This window comes from Ranitomeya imitator, chromosome 4 (genome assembly GCF_032444005.1).
Source record: "Ranitomeya imitator isolate aRanImi1 chromosome 4, aRanImi1.pri, whole genome shotgun sequence".
NCBI classification, from domain to species: Eukaryota; Metazoa; Chordata; class Amphibia; order Anura; family Dendrobatidae; genus Ranitomeya; species Ranitomeya imitator.
The window spans coordinates 514760428-514780467 of NC_091285.1; the positions used below are offsets into that span (position 1 = coordinate 514760428).

Here is a 20040-nt window from a genome sequence, read left to right on the forward strand (position 1 = left end):
CAAAATATGCACAATCATTAGTTTTCAAAATACGTCAATATCCCTGTTTTTTGTGAATATGTCTTATCTAGAGAACATCAGTTTACTGAACACGCCAATGATATTTACAGACCTAACTGGTTCCTTTATATTAAATTAATACAACATGATAATGCTGGGATGTAGCTGTAATACTGTATATACTGGCAAATTCTAGATTATAATAACTGTATTGATTATTTTCCTTATCAAGGACAATTTAGACATGCCGATAATCTGGACTGAGCAGTTATTAGAAATTAGAATTAGTTTGTCCATTACCAGCTTGTGTAAACATGTTGGCAATCACCCGTCTAATGTTTGCCGTGTGATATGATCGTTTAATGCTCTTATTAAAATCATCATTATTGGCAGTGCAGGAGATCTGCTGCCGATATTGGGGTTATTCTATTCACACATTAACAATTATGCGCATTCACATACCATGGTAGAGAAGCAGGACGAAGGCACAGCTGTATGACCTCAGGTTAATGAAGCTGCACACACACCAGGGATTAACCCCTTTCTGCCATTGGACGTAATATTCCGTCCATGTGGGGTGGGCCTTAATTCCCAAGGACGGAATATTACGTCCAGCGCGATCGGCCGCGCTCACGGGGGGAGCGCCGCCGATCGCGGCCGGGTGTCAGCTGCTTATCGCAGCTGACATCCGTCACTATGTGCCAGGAGCGGTCACGGACCGCCCCCGGCACATTAACCCCCGGCACACCGCGATCAAAGATGATCGCGATGTGCCGGCGGTGCAGGGAAGCATCGCGCAGGGAGGGGGCTCCCTGCGGGCTTCCCTGAGACCCCCGCAGCAACGCGATGTGATCGCGTTGCTCCGGGGGTCTCCTACCTCCCTCCCTGCAGTAAGTCCCGGATCCAAAATGGCCGCGGATCCGGGTCCTGCAGGGAGGGAGGTGGCTTACCAAGTGCCTGCTCAGAGCAGGCACTTGGTAACGCTGCACTGCTCTCAGACAGATCGGTGATCTGTCAGAGTGCTGTGCAAACTGGCAGATCACCGATCTGTATTGTCCCCCCCTGGGGCAAAGTAAAAAAGTAAAAAAAAAAATTTCCAAGTGTGTAAAAAAAAAAAAAAAAAAAAAATCCTAAATAATGAAAAAAAAAAAAAAAATATTATTCCCATAAATACATTTCTTTATCTAAATAAAAAAAAAAAAACAATAAAAGTACACATATTTAGTATCTCCGCGTCCGTAACGACCCGACCTATAAAACTGGCCCACTAGTTAACCCCTTCAGTAAACACCGTAAGAAAAAAAAAAAAAAAACGAGGCAAAAAACAACGCTTTATTATCATACCGCCAAACATAAAGTGGAATAACACGCGATCAAAAAGACGGATATAAATAACCATGGTACCGCTGAAAGCGTCATCTTGTCCCGCAAAAAACGAGCCACCATACAGCGACAACAGCAAAAAAATAAAAAAGTTATAGTCCTCAGAATAAAGCGATGCAAAAATAATTATTTTTTTCTATAAAATAGTTTTTATCGTATAAAAGCGCCAAAACATAAAAAAATGATACAAATGAGGTGTCGCTGTAATCGTACTGAACCGAAGATTAAAACTGCTTTATCAATTTTACCAAACGCGGAACGGTATAAACGCCTCCCCCAAAAGAAATTCATGAATAGCTGGTTTTTGGTCATTCTGCCTCACAAAAATCGGAATAAAAAGCGATCAAAAAATGTCACGTGCCCGAAAATGTTACCAATAAAAACGTCAACTCGTCCCGCAAAAAACAAGACCTCACATGACTCTGTGGACTCAAATATGGAAAAATTATAGCTCTCAAAATGTGGTAACGCAAAAAATATTTTTTGCAATAAAAAGCGTCTTTCAGTGTGTGACGGCTGCCAATCATAAAAATCCGCTAAAAAACCCGCTATAAAAGTAAATGAAAAAAATGTATTTATTTCCATTTTCCCATTAGGGTTAGGGCTAGGGTTAGGGTTAGGGCTAGGGCTAGGGTTAGGGTTAGGGTTAGGGCTAGGGCTAGGGTTAGGGCTAGGGTTAGGGCTAGGGTTAGGGCTAGGGTTAGGGTTAGGGCTAGGGCTAGGGCTAGGGTTAGGGCTAGGGCTAGGGTTAGGGCTAGGATTAGGGCTAGGGTTAGGGCTAGGGTTAGGGCTAGGGTTAGGGTTAGGGCTAGGGCTAGGGTTAGGGCTAGGGTTAGGGCTAGGGTTAGGGCTAGGGTTAGGGCTAGGGTTAGGGTTGGGACTAGGGTTAGGGTTAGGGTTAGGGCTAGGGTTAGGGTTGGGGCTAGGGTTAGGGCTAGGGTAAGGGCTAGGGTTAGGGTTAAGGCTACAGTTAGGGTTGGGGCTAAAGTTAGGGTTAGGGTTTGGATTACATTTGCGATTGGGATTAGGATTAGGGGTGTGTCTGGGTTAGAGGTGTGGTTAGGGTTACCGTTGGGATTAGGGTTAGGGGTGTGTTTGGATTAGGGTTTCAGTTATAATTGGGGGGTTTCCACTATTTAGGCACATCAGGGGGATCTCCAAACGCGACATGGCGACTGATCTCAATTCCATCCAATTCTGCATTGAAAAAGTAAAACAGTGCTCCTTCCCTTCCGAGCTCTCCCGTGTGCCCAAACAGGAGTTTACCCCAACATATGGGGTATCAGCGTACTCAGGACAAATTGGACAACAACTTTTGGGGTCCAATTTCTCCTGTTACCCTTGGGAAAATACAAAACTGGGGGCTAAAAAATAATTTTTGTGGGAAAAAAAGAGATTTTTTATTTTCACGGCTCTGCGTTATAAACTGTAGTGAAACACTTGGGGGCTCAAAGTTCTCACAACACATCTAGATAAGTTCGTGGGGGGGTCTAGTTTCCAACATGGGGTCACTTGTGGGGGTTTCTACTGTTTAGGTATATTAGGGGCTCTGCAAACGCAATGTGACGCCTGCAGACCATTCCATTTAAGTCTGCATTCCAAATGGCGCTCCTTCCCTTCCGAGCCCTCCCATGCGCCCAAACGCTGGTTCACCCCACATATGGGGTATCAACGCACTCAGGACAAATTGGACAACAACTTTTGGGGTCCAATTTCTCCTTTTACCCTCGAGAAAATACAAAACTGGGGGCTAAAAAATAATTTTGAGGGGAAATTTTTTATTTTATTTTCACGGCTCTGCGTTATAAACTGTAGTGAAATACTTGGGGGCTCAAAGTTCTCACAACACATCTAAATAAGTTCCTTGGGGGGTCTAGTTTCCAATATGGGGTCACTTGTGGGGGGTTTCTACTGTTTAGGTACATTAGGGGCTCCGCAAACACAATGTGACGCCTGCAGACCATTCCATCTAAGTCTGTATTCCAAATGGCTCTCCTTCCCTTCCGAGCCCTCCCATGCGCCCAAACGCTGGTTCTCCCCCACATATAGGGTATCAGCGCACTCAGGACAAATTGCACAACAACTTTTGGGGTCCAATTTCTCCTGTTACCCTCAGGAAAATACAAAACTGGGGGCTAAAAAATTATTTTTGTGGGAAAAAAATGTTGTTTTATTTTTACGGCTCTGCATTATAAACTTCTGTGAAGCTCTTATTGGGTCAAAGTGCTCACCACACATCTAGATAAGTTCCTTAGGGGGTCTACTTTTCAAAATGGTGTCACTTGTGGGGGGTTTCAATGTTTAGGTACATCAGTGGCTCTCCAAACGCAACATGGCGTCCAATCTCAATTCCTGTCAATTTTGCATTGAAAGGTCAAACGGCGCTCCTTCCCTTCCGAGCTCTCCCATGCGCCCAAACAATGGTTTACCCCCACATATGGGGTATCAGAGTACTCAGGACAAATTGTGCCACAACTTTTGTGGTCCAATTTCTTCTCTTACCATTGGGAAAATAAAAAATTGGGGGCGAAAAGATAATTTTTGTGAAAAAAAAATGATTTTTTATTTTTACGGTTCTGCATTATAAACTTCTGTGAAGCACTTGGTGGGTCAAAGTGCTCACCACACCTCTAGATAAGTTCCTTAGGGGGTCTACTTTCCAAAATGGTGTCACTTGTGGGGGGTTTCAATGTTTAGGCACATCAGTGGCTCTCCAAACGCAACATGGCGTCTCATCTCAATTCCTGTCAATTTTGCATTGAAAGGTCAAACGGCGCTCCTTCCCTTCCGATCTCTCCCATGCGCCCAAACAATGGTTTACCCCCACATATGGGGTATCAGCGTACTCAGGACAAATTGTGCCACAACTTTTGTGGTCCAATTTCTTCTCTTACCATTGGGAAAATAAAAAATTTGGGGCGAAAAGATAATGTTTGTGAAAAAAAATGATTTTTTATTTTTACGGTTCTGCATTATTAACTTCTGTGAAGCACTTGGTGGGTCAAAGTGCTCACCACACCTCTAGATAAGTTCCTTAGGGGGTCTACTTTCCAAAATGGTGTCACTTGTGGGGGGTTTCAATGTTTAGGCACATCAGTGGCTCTCCAAACGCAACATGGCGTCCCATCTCAATTCCAGTCAACTTTGCTTTGAAAAGTCAAATGGCGCTCCTTCCCTTCCGAGCTCTGCCATGCGCACAAACTGTGGTTAACCCCCACATATGGGGTATCAGCGTACTCAGGACAAATTGTACAACAACTTTTGGGGTCCATTTTCTCCTGTTACCCTTGGCAAAATAAAACAAATTGGAGCTGAAGTAAATTTTTTGTGAAAAAAAGTTAAATGTTAATTTTTATTTAAACATTCCAAAAATTCCTGTGAAGCACCTGAAGGGTTAATAAACTTCTTGAATGTGGTTTTGAGAACCTTGAGGGGTGCAGTTTTTAGAATGGTGTCACACTTGGGTATTTTCTATCATATAGACCCCTCAAAATGACTTCAAATGAGATGTGATCCCTAAAATAAAATGGTGTTGTAAAAATGAGAAATTGCTGGTCAACTTTTAACCCTTATAACTCCCTAACAAAAAAAAATTTTTGGTTCCAAAATTGTGCTGATGTAAAGTAGACATGTGGGAAATGTTACTTATTAAGTATTTTGTGTGACATATCTCTGTGATTTAATTGCATAAAAATTCAAAGTTGGAAAATTGCGAAATTTTCAAAATTTTCGCCAAATTTCCGTTTTTTTCACAAATAAACGCAGGTAATATCAAAGAAATTTTACCACTATCATGAAGTACAATATGTCACGAGAAAACAATGTCAGAATCACCGGGATCCGTTGAAGCGTTCCAGAGTTATAACCTCATAAAGGGACAGTGGTCAGAATTGTAAAAATTGACCCGGTCCATAACGTGCAAACCACCCTTGGGGGTAAAGGGGTTAAGGTGCCACTTCCAAAGAAAGAGAATCTGTATGTCCATAGAAAAGAAAGCGGATTGGCACATACCATCCCGCAACAGGTCATCCTGTTGAAGCGCAATGTAAGCGTGAAACGATCGTCGTCTTTATTTGCTCCACTGTATTATCTGCCTGCTGTTGGTATGATGATGCCACAATAAAGGATTTTGTTGCACGGGACGGTATGTGCCAATCCACTTTCTTTTCTATGGAAAATTATGTGCATCCAGCCATTAAATGAGGGCCACTTAGCTTGTGTACAGCCGATCGGTGGCCATTTAGCAGTTGGCAGTTATATATGCACCGTTAGTTGTAGTTCCCTGTACAGAAGGCAAATTCGCAGTGCCAGTGTGCAGAAGAAATGCCAAAAGGATTAATATATTTTCTTTTTCCAGATTAGAGGGCCAAGAGGTTGGACCTCCGCTGATCATACTGTTCCTGATCATGTATAGATGGGAATACCCCCATATAGGGGAAGATAGAAATAGAGTAGAAATCTCTACAATACAGATCAGTGTATAGCGTAGCCCATTTATAAACCAGTTGTAGCAGTATAACACTGGAGTGCATACGGTAATAATAGTGCGGAGAATCTGAGGGATAATGTTGTTTTGTCTGCCACTGTCAAAAAAAGAGATGTGAAAAATAGTTCACTGCGTTTCTGGAAGGGGTTAGCCTTGTTTATGTTCTTTGATTGGCATGGGAATGTCAGGGTCATGCAAGCCAGTTTCATGGTATGAAGGAGCTGCTCAGATCCACTAACTGGACTTTGGATTATATGATTTTAGAGCTGTCTTCAAAACAATGAAGATATCAGTTCACACATTTTCCAGGTTTCCACTGTGCAGGAGGGACCCTTCACTCGGAATTAATGAGACATCCATAATTAGTCATTTCTTAAAATACTAATTTTTCCCTTAGAAGCACTAGATAAAAACGACTGGAAATTCTCTGCCTATGGAATTCTTTGTCTATGGTTGATAGCAGGTACAGTACATTATGCTTATGGTGATGATCTACATGTTGACGTATGGTAGCAGTGATAAAATATATCTATAGATGCTTACTGCAGTGCTAGTGGCTGCTCATTTGGCCATTGTACCGGCCTCAGTTGTCTTCCTGGCGTCTGTCGCTATCTATGATATTTGTTATATTTTATGAGCATCAGAGCTACTCTGAATTCTGCTCCTATTCAGATAGCAGCACTAGTCATCGTGTAATGTTTAGATTAAACCATTTCCCCAGGAGGAAAACATTCTGCAAATTATCAGAATTTATTGTTCTTATCTTTCCAGCACGAGCCAGTTTGCCTCAATTCAGATTGTTCCAATGACTGCAAAAAGTACAGAATTGTTTATCATTGTTATAAAATATACAAAGACAATATTCTTTTTATATTTTTCCTAGCTAATGTAAATGTTAAAATATAATTTGCACAGGTGCACCAAGCGGCCAATTCCTCATTGTAGGGTGGCTGCATTATTGGTATTATTGCACCTGTGTATTTGCCATCTTAACTTGGGTCCGCTGCACCCTGGTTAGTGCAATTGTTGGAGGCCTTGAACAGGTAAGCATCTTTGCCTGTATACTGGTGTTTTTTTGTTTAAAATATAATTTGCCAAGTGAAAATTAAGTTAAAATTTCCTTTGTCTTTTCTATTGCTAATGCTGAAGTGACAACAGATTACACAGTTTCAGCTATACACATTATTAAATAGATCCCACAGACCAGATGGAGCTGGTATGCTTTCTTTGAAAACTGAGGCATTTCTATAACAAAAATGTATGATACACCAAATGTAAATAAAATAGATGGGGGTTTACACCCCTGCCTAGATTTCAACAAACTCAGTCGGATTGCGGTCTGGGATCCTTATACTCTCCCTGTCATCCCGAGCCTCTTTAACCAGACCATAAGAGCAAAATGGTTTTCTGAACTTGATCTCATGGGGGCGTATGACCTCATTTGTATAAAGGAGGGGGGACGAGTGGAAAACAGCCTTCAATACACCTGAGGGACATTATGAAAACCTGGTGATGCCATTTGGGTTGACTAATGCTAATGCTGTCTTTCAGCACTTTGTAAATGATGTTTTTAGTCACATGGCAAATAGATTTGTTGTGATTAGAGATGGGCACCAAACACGGACTTCACCAGGAAGTTCGTGTTACTGTTCAGGTTTGGCTGCCCGATCACCGGGTGTTTGTTGCGCAAACACTGTTTCTGATCTGATTCTGCGGTTCATGCACATGACAGTGTGGCAAACACTGGATGTTCGTGCCCCCCTTTTAAGTGAATGTGGTCTGGTTTTGGGTCTGGGTACTGTTTTTGTACGTGAACCCGAACTTTTTGTAGCTGTTCTGCCGAACCCACCGGACCCGAACATCCAGGTGTCCGCCCATCTCTAGTTGTGCTCTATCTTGATGACATATTAATTTATTCACCTGACCTTGAATCACATCAGGTACATGTCAGGCAGGTCTTTCAGATACTTAGAGACAATAAATTATTTGTCAAACCTGAGAAATGTATGTTCAGGAGATACCTTTTCTGGGTTATTTTTTATCGTCCACAAGTTTTCTCATGGATCCAGCGAAAGTCTTGGCAGTACTGGATTGGGATCGTCCTGAGAACTTAAAAGCGTTACAAAGGTTTTTTTGGTTTTGCCAACTACTACTGTAAGCTTATCAAAAACTTTTCAATAGTGGACAAACCTCTGACAGATATGACAGGAAAGAAATTAACTTTTCCAAATGGTCCCGTCCGAGCAGGGAAGCATTTGATACCTTGAAAAAGTGTTTTGTATGTGCGCTGCTTCTTAAGCAGCCTAATGTCACTCTGCCAATTATTGTAGAAGTTGATGAGTCTGAAGTGGATATGGCCGCTATATTGTAACAGGGTGCATCTCCTGATAAAATGGCATCTGTGTTCATATATAAGAAAATGTCATTCGCTGAGAAAAACTATGACATTAGTAACATTGAACTCTGGCATTTAAATGGGCTTTTAAAGAGCAGCGTCATTTTCTTGAGGGGGCAGTTTTATCCGGTCATGGTAATTACGGATCATAAAAATCTTTTATATTTAGAATCTGTGAAATGTGTAATCAGGCAAGATAGTCATTGTTCTTCACCAGATTTAACTTTGTTGTGACATATACAGTGGGTATGGAAAGTATTCAGACCCCTTTACATTTTTCACTCTTTGTTTCATTGCAGCCATTTCGTAAATTCAAAAAAGTTCATTTTTTTCTCATTTATGTACACTGCACCCCATCTTGACTGAAAAAAAACAGAAATGTAGTAATGTTTGCATATTTATTAACAAAGAAAAATTGAAAAATCACATGGTCATAAGTATTCAGACCCTTTGATCAGTATTGAGTAGAAGAACCCTTTTGAGCTAGTACAGCCATGAGTCTTCTTAGGAATGATGCAGCAAGTTTTTCACACCTGGATTTGGGGATCCTCTGCCATTTTTCCTTGCAGATCCTCTCCAGTTCTGTCAAGTTGGAAGATGAAAGTTGATGGACAGCCATTTTCAGGTCTCTCCAGAGATGCTCAATTGAGTTTTGGTCAGGGCTCTGGCTAGGCCAGTCAACAGAGTTGTTCTGAAGCCACTCCTTTGTTATTTTTGCTGCGTACTTAGGGTCATTGTCTTGTTGTAAGGTGAACCTTCGTCCAAGTCTGAGGTCCAGAGCACTCTGGAAGAAGTTTTCATCCAGGATATCTTTGTACTTGGCCACATTCATGTTTCCTTCAATGACAACCAGTAGTCACCCTATCCCTGCAGCTAAAAAACACCCCATAGCATGATGCTCCCACCACCATATGTCACTGTTGGGATTGTATTGGGCAGGTGATGAACAGTGCCTGGTTTTCTTCACACATGTTGCTTAGAATTATCACCAGAAAGGTCTATCTTCGTCTCATCAGACCAGAAAATCTTATTTCTCATAGTCTGGGAGTCCTTCATGTGTTTTTTAGCAAACTCTATGAGGGCTTTCATATATCTTGCACTGAGGAGAAGCTTCCATCGGGCCACTCTGCCATAAAGGCCCGACTGGTGGAGAGCTGCAGTGATGACTTTGTGGAACTTTCTCCCATCTCCCTATTGTATCTCTGGAGCTCAGCCACAGTGATCTTGGGGTTCTTCTTTACCTCTCTCACCAAGACTCTTCTCCCACGATTGCTCATTTTGGCTGGACGGCCAGGTCTAGGATGACTTCTGGTGGTCCCAAACTTCTTCCATTTAAGGATTATGGAGGCTACTGTGCTCTTAGGAACCTTGAGTACTGCAGAAATTCTGTTGTAACCTTGGCCAGATCTGTGCCTTGCCACATTTCTGTCTATAAGCTCCTTGGCCAGTTCCATTGACCATATATAAGTCTTACATAGACAGGTGTGTGCCTTTCCAAATCAAGTCCTATCAGTTTAACTAAACACAGCTGGACTCCAATAAAGGAGTAGAAACATCTCAGGGAGGATCACAAGGAAATGGAAAGCATGTGACTTAAATATGAGTGTCAGAGCAAAGGATCTGAATACTTATGACCATTTAATATTTCAGGGTTTTTTTAAATACATTTTCTAAAATTCTGGTGCTGGGGCTTGTTGAGCTGTCTGTGTTTCGATTAACAGTTTTGCTGTCCAATTTGAGACTGAGAGGTGCTGGCTGTCTCCAGGTGTTCATTGTCACAGGTAATTGCCCAGCTACTTAACTGTGCTGTTAGTCTCAGACCTCTGCCAGATGTATATACAGCTTTTCTGTGGTTTGTCACTTTGCGCCTTGTGATCTTTTTATTGATCTTTCAACCTTTGACCTCGCCCTGATCATCCGTCTGTTTAACTTTTTTGTTCTGATCCGCTTTCTTTCTGGTATTTTGACCTTGGACCATTACTTGACTACGCCTTTTTCTCTTCCTTCTGTACATGACGTACACTCCTGGCTTTCTGACCTCGGACTCTTTGACTAGTCTAACTTACAGCTTGTCCGTGAGAAATGATCAGTGTCACACAGTGTATGATAGTTATTAAAATCATTTTAGCTCCTAATTCACCAAATATAATAAAATGCATTTTATAGTATCTGCTTATTATAGAACAATATCTCCAAGTAGGCACAAGTGAAGTTTCACCAGAAACCTTCATACACCCTCTAACCTCCCATTACCATCGCTGGAGAAGTGGTTTGTGGTTTAAGCAATTGGGCTTCCTGTGTGGTTACATAGGCACTTTCTGTGTAATGGCAAAATGTTTATTAGATAATAAAAAGTGTGTGAAAAAGCAAAGTCGGGTCCCTTCTTCAGTATGGGAAGTGTGTAGAGATTTATGGTTTTTGAAAGACGTGTGGTAATTTATAATTAATTGGATAATAATATGTTATATTTTTGCAAGGTTATTTCAGTTCTGACTTTTTTCTTGGAGTTTGTGGCATTTATGCAGACACCTCTGGAATGAAACTCTTGATTTTTCATTTACTATGCTTATTTGGGAAACAGCAAACAGAAGCAAAGTCAGGCATGTGTGCAATACAGTAGCTGTTAAATATGTGGCCTTTTTATTTTGCCAGATGCTGGAGGAAATATCTGTCTGTCCTGCCTTTCCGCTTATAAGTATAAAAACTAGGCATAATGGAATAAACAATGTTAACGTTTTCTGTTCATAACGGCAGCTCACAGTACTTTACAAATTTCAAGTGGGTCATAAGAGTCAGTGAAATGATTATTAGGAAGGCATTTTCATCACCAAATGTTATGGCTTATTGATCGGATGGGACTGTGTTGTAGTTTCCTTTAACAAACCATATTAATGTATTTATCATCTCCTATAATTGGACAACCCCTTTATATAGCACCAGCATATTAGATAGCGCTGTACATGGCATTGTAGTACAAATATGGACACCTATACGAAAGAGTACTACACAAGATAAACTCAGGCTTCAGAATGAGGCACAGCTAGGGTACAGGTATATAAAAAGAAGATACAGCGGATATAAAAAGTTTGCACACGCCTGTTACAATGCCAGTTGTTTTTTTTTTTTCAGGTAAAAAAATCACACCAAGAATCATTTCAGTATTTTTCCCACCTTTAGGCTATGTTACCACGATGAGCTTTTGGTTTTTGATTTGGTGTCCGGCACCATTTCTGCTCCTATTACTGAAATTAGGTTACTTCTGTTTTTTTTATTACGTTTTTGTGTGCATTTTTTTTTATCGTGTTTTTGACACTGCGGTTTTGTCTCTTTTTGGTATGTCATGCTCTAAATAAAGTTGCTTTGTTTTCGATACTTCCTGGTATTTGGCTTTGACAACTTTATTGGAATACTTAGGTGCGTAATTTTACTTGTGTAATTTCCACACCTTATGAAAATCTATGGGGAAAATCCTCACATAAAAACTCAGCATTCCCACAAGAGAAATTCACATGCGAATTTGAAATGCGCACCGCAGGTCAGTTTACTCTGAATTAAAAAGAAGCCCAGTGGGCATGAGATTTCTATAAAACCCATCTACTTTGCTAGAACTATAAGACTCTGCAAGTTCGACTCTGCAAATATACGCATCATCAAAAATGCGCCAAAAAGCTTATTGTGGGAGTGTAGCCTTAATGTCACCCATTGTACAATTCAGTTAAAAAAACTGAAATATTTTCCTGTGAACACATAGGGTTGTGCAGACTTTTTACATTTACATTTACTCTGGCAAAAATTAAGAGACCACCACATCAAAACCCTGTCATGGGCAGCCCATTCTCCAGACCTGAACCCCATTGAAAACCTCTGGAATGTAATCAAGAGGATGATGGATAGTCACAAACCATCAAACAAAGAAGAACTGCTTACATTTTTGCCCCAGGAGCAGTGTGAAAGACTGGTGGAAAGCATGCCAAGACGCATGAAAGCTGTGATTAAAAATCATGGTTATTCCACAAAATATTGATTTCTGAACACTTCCTGAGTTAAAACATTAGTATTGTTTTTTTCTAAATGATTATGAACTTGTTTTCTTTGCATTATTTGAGGTCTGAAAGCATTGGTTTTTTTTTTATTTTGACCATTTCTCCTTTTCAGAAAAAAATACAAAATGTATTGCTTGAAATTCGGAGACATGTTGTCAGAAGTTTATAGAATAAAAGAACAATTTACATTTTACTCAAAAATATACCTATAAAGAGACAAATCTTAATTTTTGCCAGCGCTGTAGACAATCATTTAGGAACTATGAATGTTTTGCGGTCTAAACCAGATTTTTTTTAAGCTAAAGGAAGCCTGATAAGACCATTTTTTGTTGGTTTGTAGAAAAAATATTTTTATGCTCTTCTTAGTAGCTTTATTTGCTTTTTAGTACCTAGAGCAAACTATGTTTTGAAACAGTTTCTTATGATACTTATCTCTCAAACAGGAGTTAAATTCATGATGTTTGTAATTTTGTGTTGTCTTGAGCTACTTGTACAGGTCATATGCCTGTCCCTCTTGCCTGCCACCTCTTGTCTCTTAGTGATAATGGGATTACTTTTCCTTTCAGAGCTATTGGACTTTGGATTTGATACCACATGTGCTTGGAAGTAATTGCAGATATGCCTGTGAATTCCTATGTTTTCACCCAGTAAAATAATTCGGTGCCGGCACTGGTCCAGCAGTGTCCGCACTGGCTTTCCCAGGGCTCATGTGACATTGCTATGTCATGCGATCCCTGTGGCCAATCATCACTGGCTTCATTCTCCCCTCCTTCGGACAAATCAAGACATGAGGAAGGAGTGAGTACTGCAGCTGCTCTCTCACTTCCTCCGGATGTCATTTATGTCCTTAGAAGAGTGAAGCCAGTGCTGATTGGCCTCATGGATCACATGACATAACAATGTCACATGAGCCTTGGGAGAGCCAGTGCCAACACCACTGGAGTGGCACCAGCACCGGGGTTGATTATAAGTGTTTTTATTTTACTAGGGGGTTCCAAAGGGGTTTTCTGAGTAGTGGACAACCCGTTTATGAACCAAAATAATAATGCTCTTTTCAGTTTATGGACTGTCATTTTGTGGTATTTTTTAAGATTTACGACAATTAGAATAAGTGAAATATTTTTGCCTAATACTCTAATTTATAACCATAAAGTCACATTTTCCTATGATTATCCTAGCATTTCATATTCCTTTTTTTATTAGAAAAAAATGCTTCAACTTGAATAATTTAAAGAAAATGCTCCTGTATCCAGATATTTCTGTTACATAGTGCCTGCTCATGTTCTTACCCTCCCAGTTGACTGAATTTTCTCAGTGCCAGTGGTCACACATGCTAAGTATTTGAGAGCCCCAGCAGGATCTTCTACATGGACAGTAGATTCTTACTATTGTTCCTGCCATTCAGTACGAATTTATGTAAGAATTGGGAGATAAAATTATACAGCAGGTTCGATAACAAGTGCAACCATTGTGACATTGTATGATGGTTATTGATGTCATATATACAGTAAAGTAGATGTCTATAAAATCATATTGTGTAGAGCTATGTATCTGTATAGTCAGAGACAGTTTTATCTGAGCAGGCTTCACACAACCCGGAAAGTATTATTTACAACCTTGCTAGTTCACTCTTTTATTTTCCTCCATGCTTTCTACTATTTCCTATTTCCTTCCTTTTTGCTACACATCGTTTTTATAGTAACTTTATATGCAAGTGTAAATACATCTCACACAAGACAGGCGACTACTTTATTACAACCAAGACATTGTTAACTCTACGATCCAGGGTAAATCCATCTTGGGTTATGAGTTCTGTATGTGCTCACCTCTCTGATATATGCAACTTCGTTATCAAGTGTATGGAATGTTAGGACTGAATCAAAGCAATTTAGATTTCAAGAGTGGGATATCCCAAAAATACTTCTACTGTCGAAATAAAGAAGGTCATATAAGTCACACACCTAGTGATAATTGATTCCATTAATGACCCACGGGGGGAGGCAGCTACTAGTGTTATTAGCCATTGTAATAAATGGATGTTACATATGGCTGCCCATTTATTTTGGCTGGGGACTGGATTATTCTTAGGGTAGGAGAGCATTTTAAATGCCGAATCGTTGCTTACTTTAAAGGGATGGACAACATTTTAACACATTGTAGTTCAAAAGATGGGACTTGTCAAGTAAATGCAATTTTAGTTTGGGAAGTAATGTCTGTATTTAATATTTATTAATAAAGTGAAATATTTTTTATTTACCCCTAAACTACAATTCCATGAAACAATAAATATCCAAACCTCATGACAAATTGCTTGTAAAGCAATCCAATCATTACTGCAATTTCTTTCTCATGACGAATCGGCGTGAGAAAAAAAGTAGCAGATCTTCACTGCCCCATAGTATAACATTGGGCCAAGTGCTATCTAATAAAACATTGGATAGCACTCGGCCATGTTATACACTCGTGTGAGCGAGCCCTGAGTGGTGCGGATTTTTCCAGACTGATTATGGTAAATCCACAGGTCATCCACACTGCAGAACAGGTGTAAACCGCTGCGGAATCCGCACAAAGAATTGACATGCTGCGGCATAAACAACGCTGTTTCCACGCGGTCTTTTCTGCAGCATGTGCACTACGTATTTTGTTTTCCATAGGTTTACATGGTACTGTAAACTCATGGAAAACTGCTGCGAATCCGCAGCGGACAATCCGCTGTGGATCCGCAGCAAGATCCGCAACGTGTGCATATATCCTAACTGTGTAATTGGAGTGACCTATGAATTGGGCAGAATGGGCTGGGAGAAGCCACTAGATGTTGCCCAGTAGACTCTTTTTGATGTGACCAGTCTTATTTCTCAATGATCAGTTTGTTTGTTTTTTAAGCTATGGTTTCTCTTAAGTATTGCAGTATTTTAAAAGTAAAGACAGATTTCTGTAATTAGGCATTCTGTCTTTATTTCCTGCTGCCTGTTGTTCAAGAAATATGAAATGCTTTACAGGTTTCCTTTAGTTGCTTTATTCCTACTATTCTGAATAAACCATTTATTATGCTTCAGGTTTACAAGTACAATAATGTTGCAATTCATTGGATTCAATTGCATTTATAGAGGTATTTTCTGGCCAGGTTTTTCACTCTAAACGGGATGGCCTAGAATTGTTTCCCCTTTAATTTCTATTTATTAAGCCATTTGCCTAATTCATCACCTACTTGCTTGGCATTCATGAAGTTCTCTATTAGACAGGCTCTTGCTACCTCTCTTAAAATGCCCCATTGTCAGCCTCTGTAATACACACACTCTTCACTGGAAAATTATAGCTTCTCTCGTGAGACTCATGCTCCATATCTTTGTACAGGCTGCAGCTGATCAGGAGCAAGGAGCATACTTCCTTCCTGAGTTTGCCCTTTCGCCACAAGGAAGTTTTCTGGAAGATACAACTGGAGAGCAGTTTTTAACTTACCGCTATGATGACCAGGTAAGTCAATGTTTATTTTATCTTCATGAAAAATCCTTTCTGATTGCATTTTGACATCATGAATTCATGTAGTCATATCAAGTACTTAGCAAACATCATAACATTCTAATTGCTATCAGATTATATTTGTATATAAGCAGCTGTACATATTTCTCTTGTGTTAATTCTTCTGAATTATAAGCAGCAAAATTCCAGACATCGGTTTAGGTACCATAGCCTAACCTGATAATTCAATCTTTCCCGAATACATTCCCCATATAAATGCATGGTTGGCACATAATAAAAGAAAGGACTTAAATAAAGTGACTACTGCTGTATGTGTGTTGTCTCCACCGCCCCAACGCACATTTCAATGTTTTCTTCGTCAGGAGGTGTGTGATGAAGATAACATCAAAGCTAACACCCTGACTAAGATAACATCGAAACGTGCGTTGAGATGGTGGAGACAACACACACACAGCAGTGGTCACTTTATGTAAGTCCTTTCTTTTATTATGTGCCTACCCTGCATTTATATGGGGAATGTATCCTGGAAAGATTGAATTATCAGGTTAGGCTATGGTACCTAAACCAATATGTGGAATTTTTTGAAGTACTACCAATATGTGTATAAGTGTTTAAAGGGAGCCTGTCACCCCCCCTGGCGTTTTTAACTAAAAAGAGCCGCCATGTGCAGCACTAATGCTGCATTCTGTCAAGGTGGCTCTTTTATTTGGGATCCCTTCCAACGCTGAAATATTCTTTTTATAATTTGCCCACCATACCTGTAGTCTGTCTGGGGGGCATGTCTTTTCCCCCGGACACAAACGCCTCCCAGCCATCACTCATTTCCTCCATGCGCCGGGCGCCACCTCCTCTGCGTTCATTTACGTCCCCTGTAAGATTTTTTTGGGCATGCACAGTTTGCGCTGCCCTTTGACTCACATCACATGATGTCTTTGTACACGCGCCTGCATGTACCCGCAGCTCGAGATCCCACCCCGCAGTGTGAATAAGTCAGAAGAGACTGTGGGGCGGGATCTTGGGCCATGGGTACATGCAGGCGTGTGTACAAAGACATCATGTGATGTGAGTCGAAGGGCAGCGGAAACTGCGCATGCCCCCAAAAAAACTTACAGTGCAGGCGCCGGGGACGTAAATGAATGCAGAGGAGGTGGCGCTTGACAGAATGCAGCATTAATGCTGCTCAAGGTGGCTCTTTTAGTTAAAAATGCCTGGGGGGGTGACAGGTTCCCTTTAATGTCTCTGCTTTAATTACAGCAGCCTCTGCTATAGTTACCCTATTAAATTGAATCTTTTTTGTTTTAAAATAGTATTAATAAAAGTATTTTTATGGGCTAAATATACTCTATCATTGCTTGATTTATATTAATTATGATATTGGTATAAAATGCTACAGAATATATTGGTGCTACAGTTGTGCTCAAAAGTTTACATACCCCGGCAGAATTTTTGGTTTCTTTGCCTTTTTTCAGAGAACATGAATGATAACACAAAGTCATTTTCTCCACTCATGGTTAGTGGTTGGATGAAGCAATTTATTGTCAAACTACTGTGTTTTCTCTTTTTAAATCATAATGACAACACAAAACATCCAAATAGCCCTCATCAAAAGTTTGCATACCCTGGTGATTTTGGCCTGATAACATGCACAGAAGATGACACAAATAGGTTTGCATGGCTACTAAAGGTAACATCCTCGTGACCTATTTGCTTGTAATCAGTGTGTGCATAAAAGCTGAGTGAGTTTCTGTGATCCAGACAGACTCTTGCATCTTTCATGCAGCCACTGATGTTTCTAGATTTTGAGTCATAGGGAAAGCAAAAGAATTGTCAATGGATCTACGGAAAAAGGTAGTTGAACTGTATTACACAGGAAAGGGATACAAAGATATATCTAAGGAATTGATAATGCCAGTCAGCAGCGTTCAAACTGTGATTAATAAATGGAAAATCTGGTACTCAATACAAATATACAAATAAAACCACTGTCAGGTAGACCAACAAAAATTTCTTCCACAACTGCTAGGAAAAGTGTTCAGATGCAAAGAAAAACCCTCAAATAACATCAGCTGAAATACTGGACTCTCTGACAACTAGCAGTGTGGCTATTTCAAGATGCACAATAAGGAGGCACTTGAAGAAAAATGGGCTGTATGGTCAAGTCGCCAGAAAAAAGCCATTACTGCTCAAATGCCATAGAGTATCTTGCCTACAATACGCAAAACAGCACAGAGCCTCAAAACTTCTGGAACAAGGAAATTTGGAGACCAAAATTGAACTTTTTTGGCCACAACCATAAACGTTACATTTGGAGAGAGGTCAACAAGGCCTATAATGAAAGGAACACCATTCCTACTGTAAAGCAGGTGGGTCGCTGATGTTTTGGGGATGTGTGAGCTACAAAGGGACAGGAAACTTGGTCATAGATGAAGGAAAGATGAATGCAGCACGTTATCAGCAAATACTGGAGGCAAATTTGCAATCATCAGCCCGGAAGCTGCACATAGGACTTACTTGGACGTTCCAACATGACAATGATCCAAAACGCAAGGCCAAGTTGACCTACCATTAGCTGCAGCAGAACAAAGTGAAGATTCTGGAGTGGCCATCCCAGTCTCCTGACCTCAATATCATTGAGCCACTCTGGTGAGATCTCAAGCGTGCAGTTCATGCTAGACAACCCAGGAATTTACAGGAACTGGAGGCTTTTTGCCAATAAGAGTGGGCAGCTTTACCATCTGAGAAAATTAAGAATCTCATCCACAACTACCACAAAAGACTTCAAGCTGTCATTGATGTTAGAGGGGGCAATACACGGAATTAAGAAATGGGGTATGATAACTTGTGATCAGGGCCATTTGGATGTTTTGAGTTGTCTTCATGATTTAAAAAGAGAAAACACAGTAGTTTGACAATAAATGGCTTTACCCAACCACTAACAATGAGTGGAGAAAAAAGATGTTGTGTAATCATTCATATTCTCTGAATAAAGGCTAAGAAAACGAAAATTCTGCCGGGAATGTAAACTTTTGAGTACAACTGTATATAAGCAAGTAAGATAAATAATATGCTCATGTAGCAATTTGGTCACTGGATATGAATATTGGGGAATGAGGCCACAGTTGTAGAAGTACAATTGTTTACTGTCTTCTTTTTCATAGATGGCATGCATATCTATTAATATATTTACATTTTCCTTCTTCGCGTTGAAAGGGTTTTTCACAACAATCCTTTGAAAACGTGATAACTTCCAAAATGGCGTGTGCTGCTACTGTTCTACTCTGTGATCAGGATTAGTGACCTTCCAGCAGTTGGACATCCACTGATCCACTAGTTAACACCTATCATTTGGATAGGTGACAATTTTTAATGTTGGGAATAACACTTTAAGTAGATACCATTTTTGGATATCCAATATTTATAGTGAGTGCCTTCAAATTAGTAAATTGGTTCCATGATGACCATTGTGGAATGCAAACCTTTTTAACTTGGAGCTATGACTCCATGAAAAACTTGTAGTTTTGCTTGAAACCTAGAAATATCATCATGCATTTAGAAAAGTGCAACTGTAAGCAAAATAACTAATAAGTTGCTGGAAGTGGTATTATCACTTTTTTGAGGACTGGAGCTTCTTTAGTAACATTTGGGCATTATGGTGAATTTTTGGATTGTATCTTGCAGACGATCTTAGTTACTGAGAATGAGAAAGATGTAACTATACAGGCCTGTTGGATTGAGTAGCTAATTGATGAGAATTAAATTGGGCAGCTTTTTTAACAAGACATGTGAAATCCATATGACAAGGGCTCCATGAAGCGCCAGTTTAATTTAAAAAGCATATTATTATGTCTAGCAATAAGTATGAATTTGAGAAGATGTATACAAAGTGATGAAGACAAGAAGATTTTGAATCTTTAAGTCACAAGTCAAGTTTGGTGGACTCCGTCATGTAAAATATGCATAAAATTATAAATTACAACCAGATGTTTCTAATGGAAGCAGTAATAGGTATAATGGTAAAGTGAGGTACCAAGGTTATGACTAAGCAAAAGTGATAAAAAAAGACTTGACCATTAGTGCACGTTATATACAAATACTAGTGACTGAAACAGGTGTTCTCAAGTTTAAATTTGTCTCCTATCAAAAAGATTGGGCATAACTTTCCAATCACTGGGGGTCTGACTGCCCTTTATCTCTCCTTGCTACCCCAGCTCCTCACCCATCCTCTGCTAACTTCTTAAGGCCACCCAATCCGC

The 20040-nt window shown here is 40.1% G+C and overlaps 1 protein-coding gene across 1 annotated transcript in view; it reads left to right on the top strand.

Annotated features, from left to right (window-relative positions):
* ADAMTSL3 (ADAMTS like 3) overlaps window positions 1-20040 on the top strand; it is an 810189-nt gene that overhangs the window by 103777 nt on the left and 686372 nt on the right. The window contains exon 3 of the mRNA XM_069766101.1: window positions 15662-15781. Coding sequence (XP_069622202.1) covers window positions 15662-15781 — 120 coding nt within the window. The remainder of the gene's footprint in view (window positions 1-15661; window positions 15782-20040) is intronic.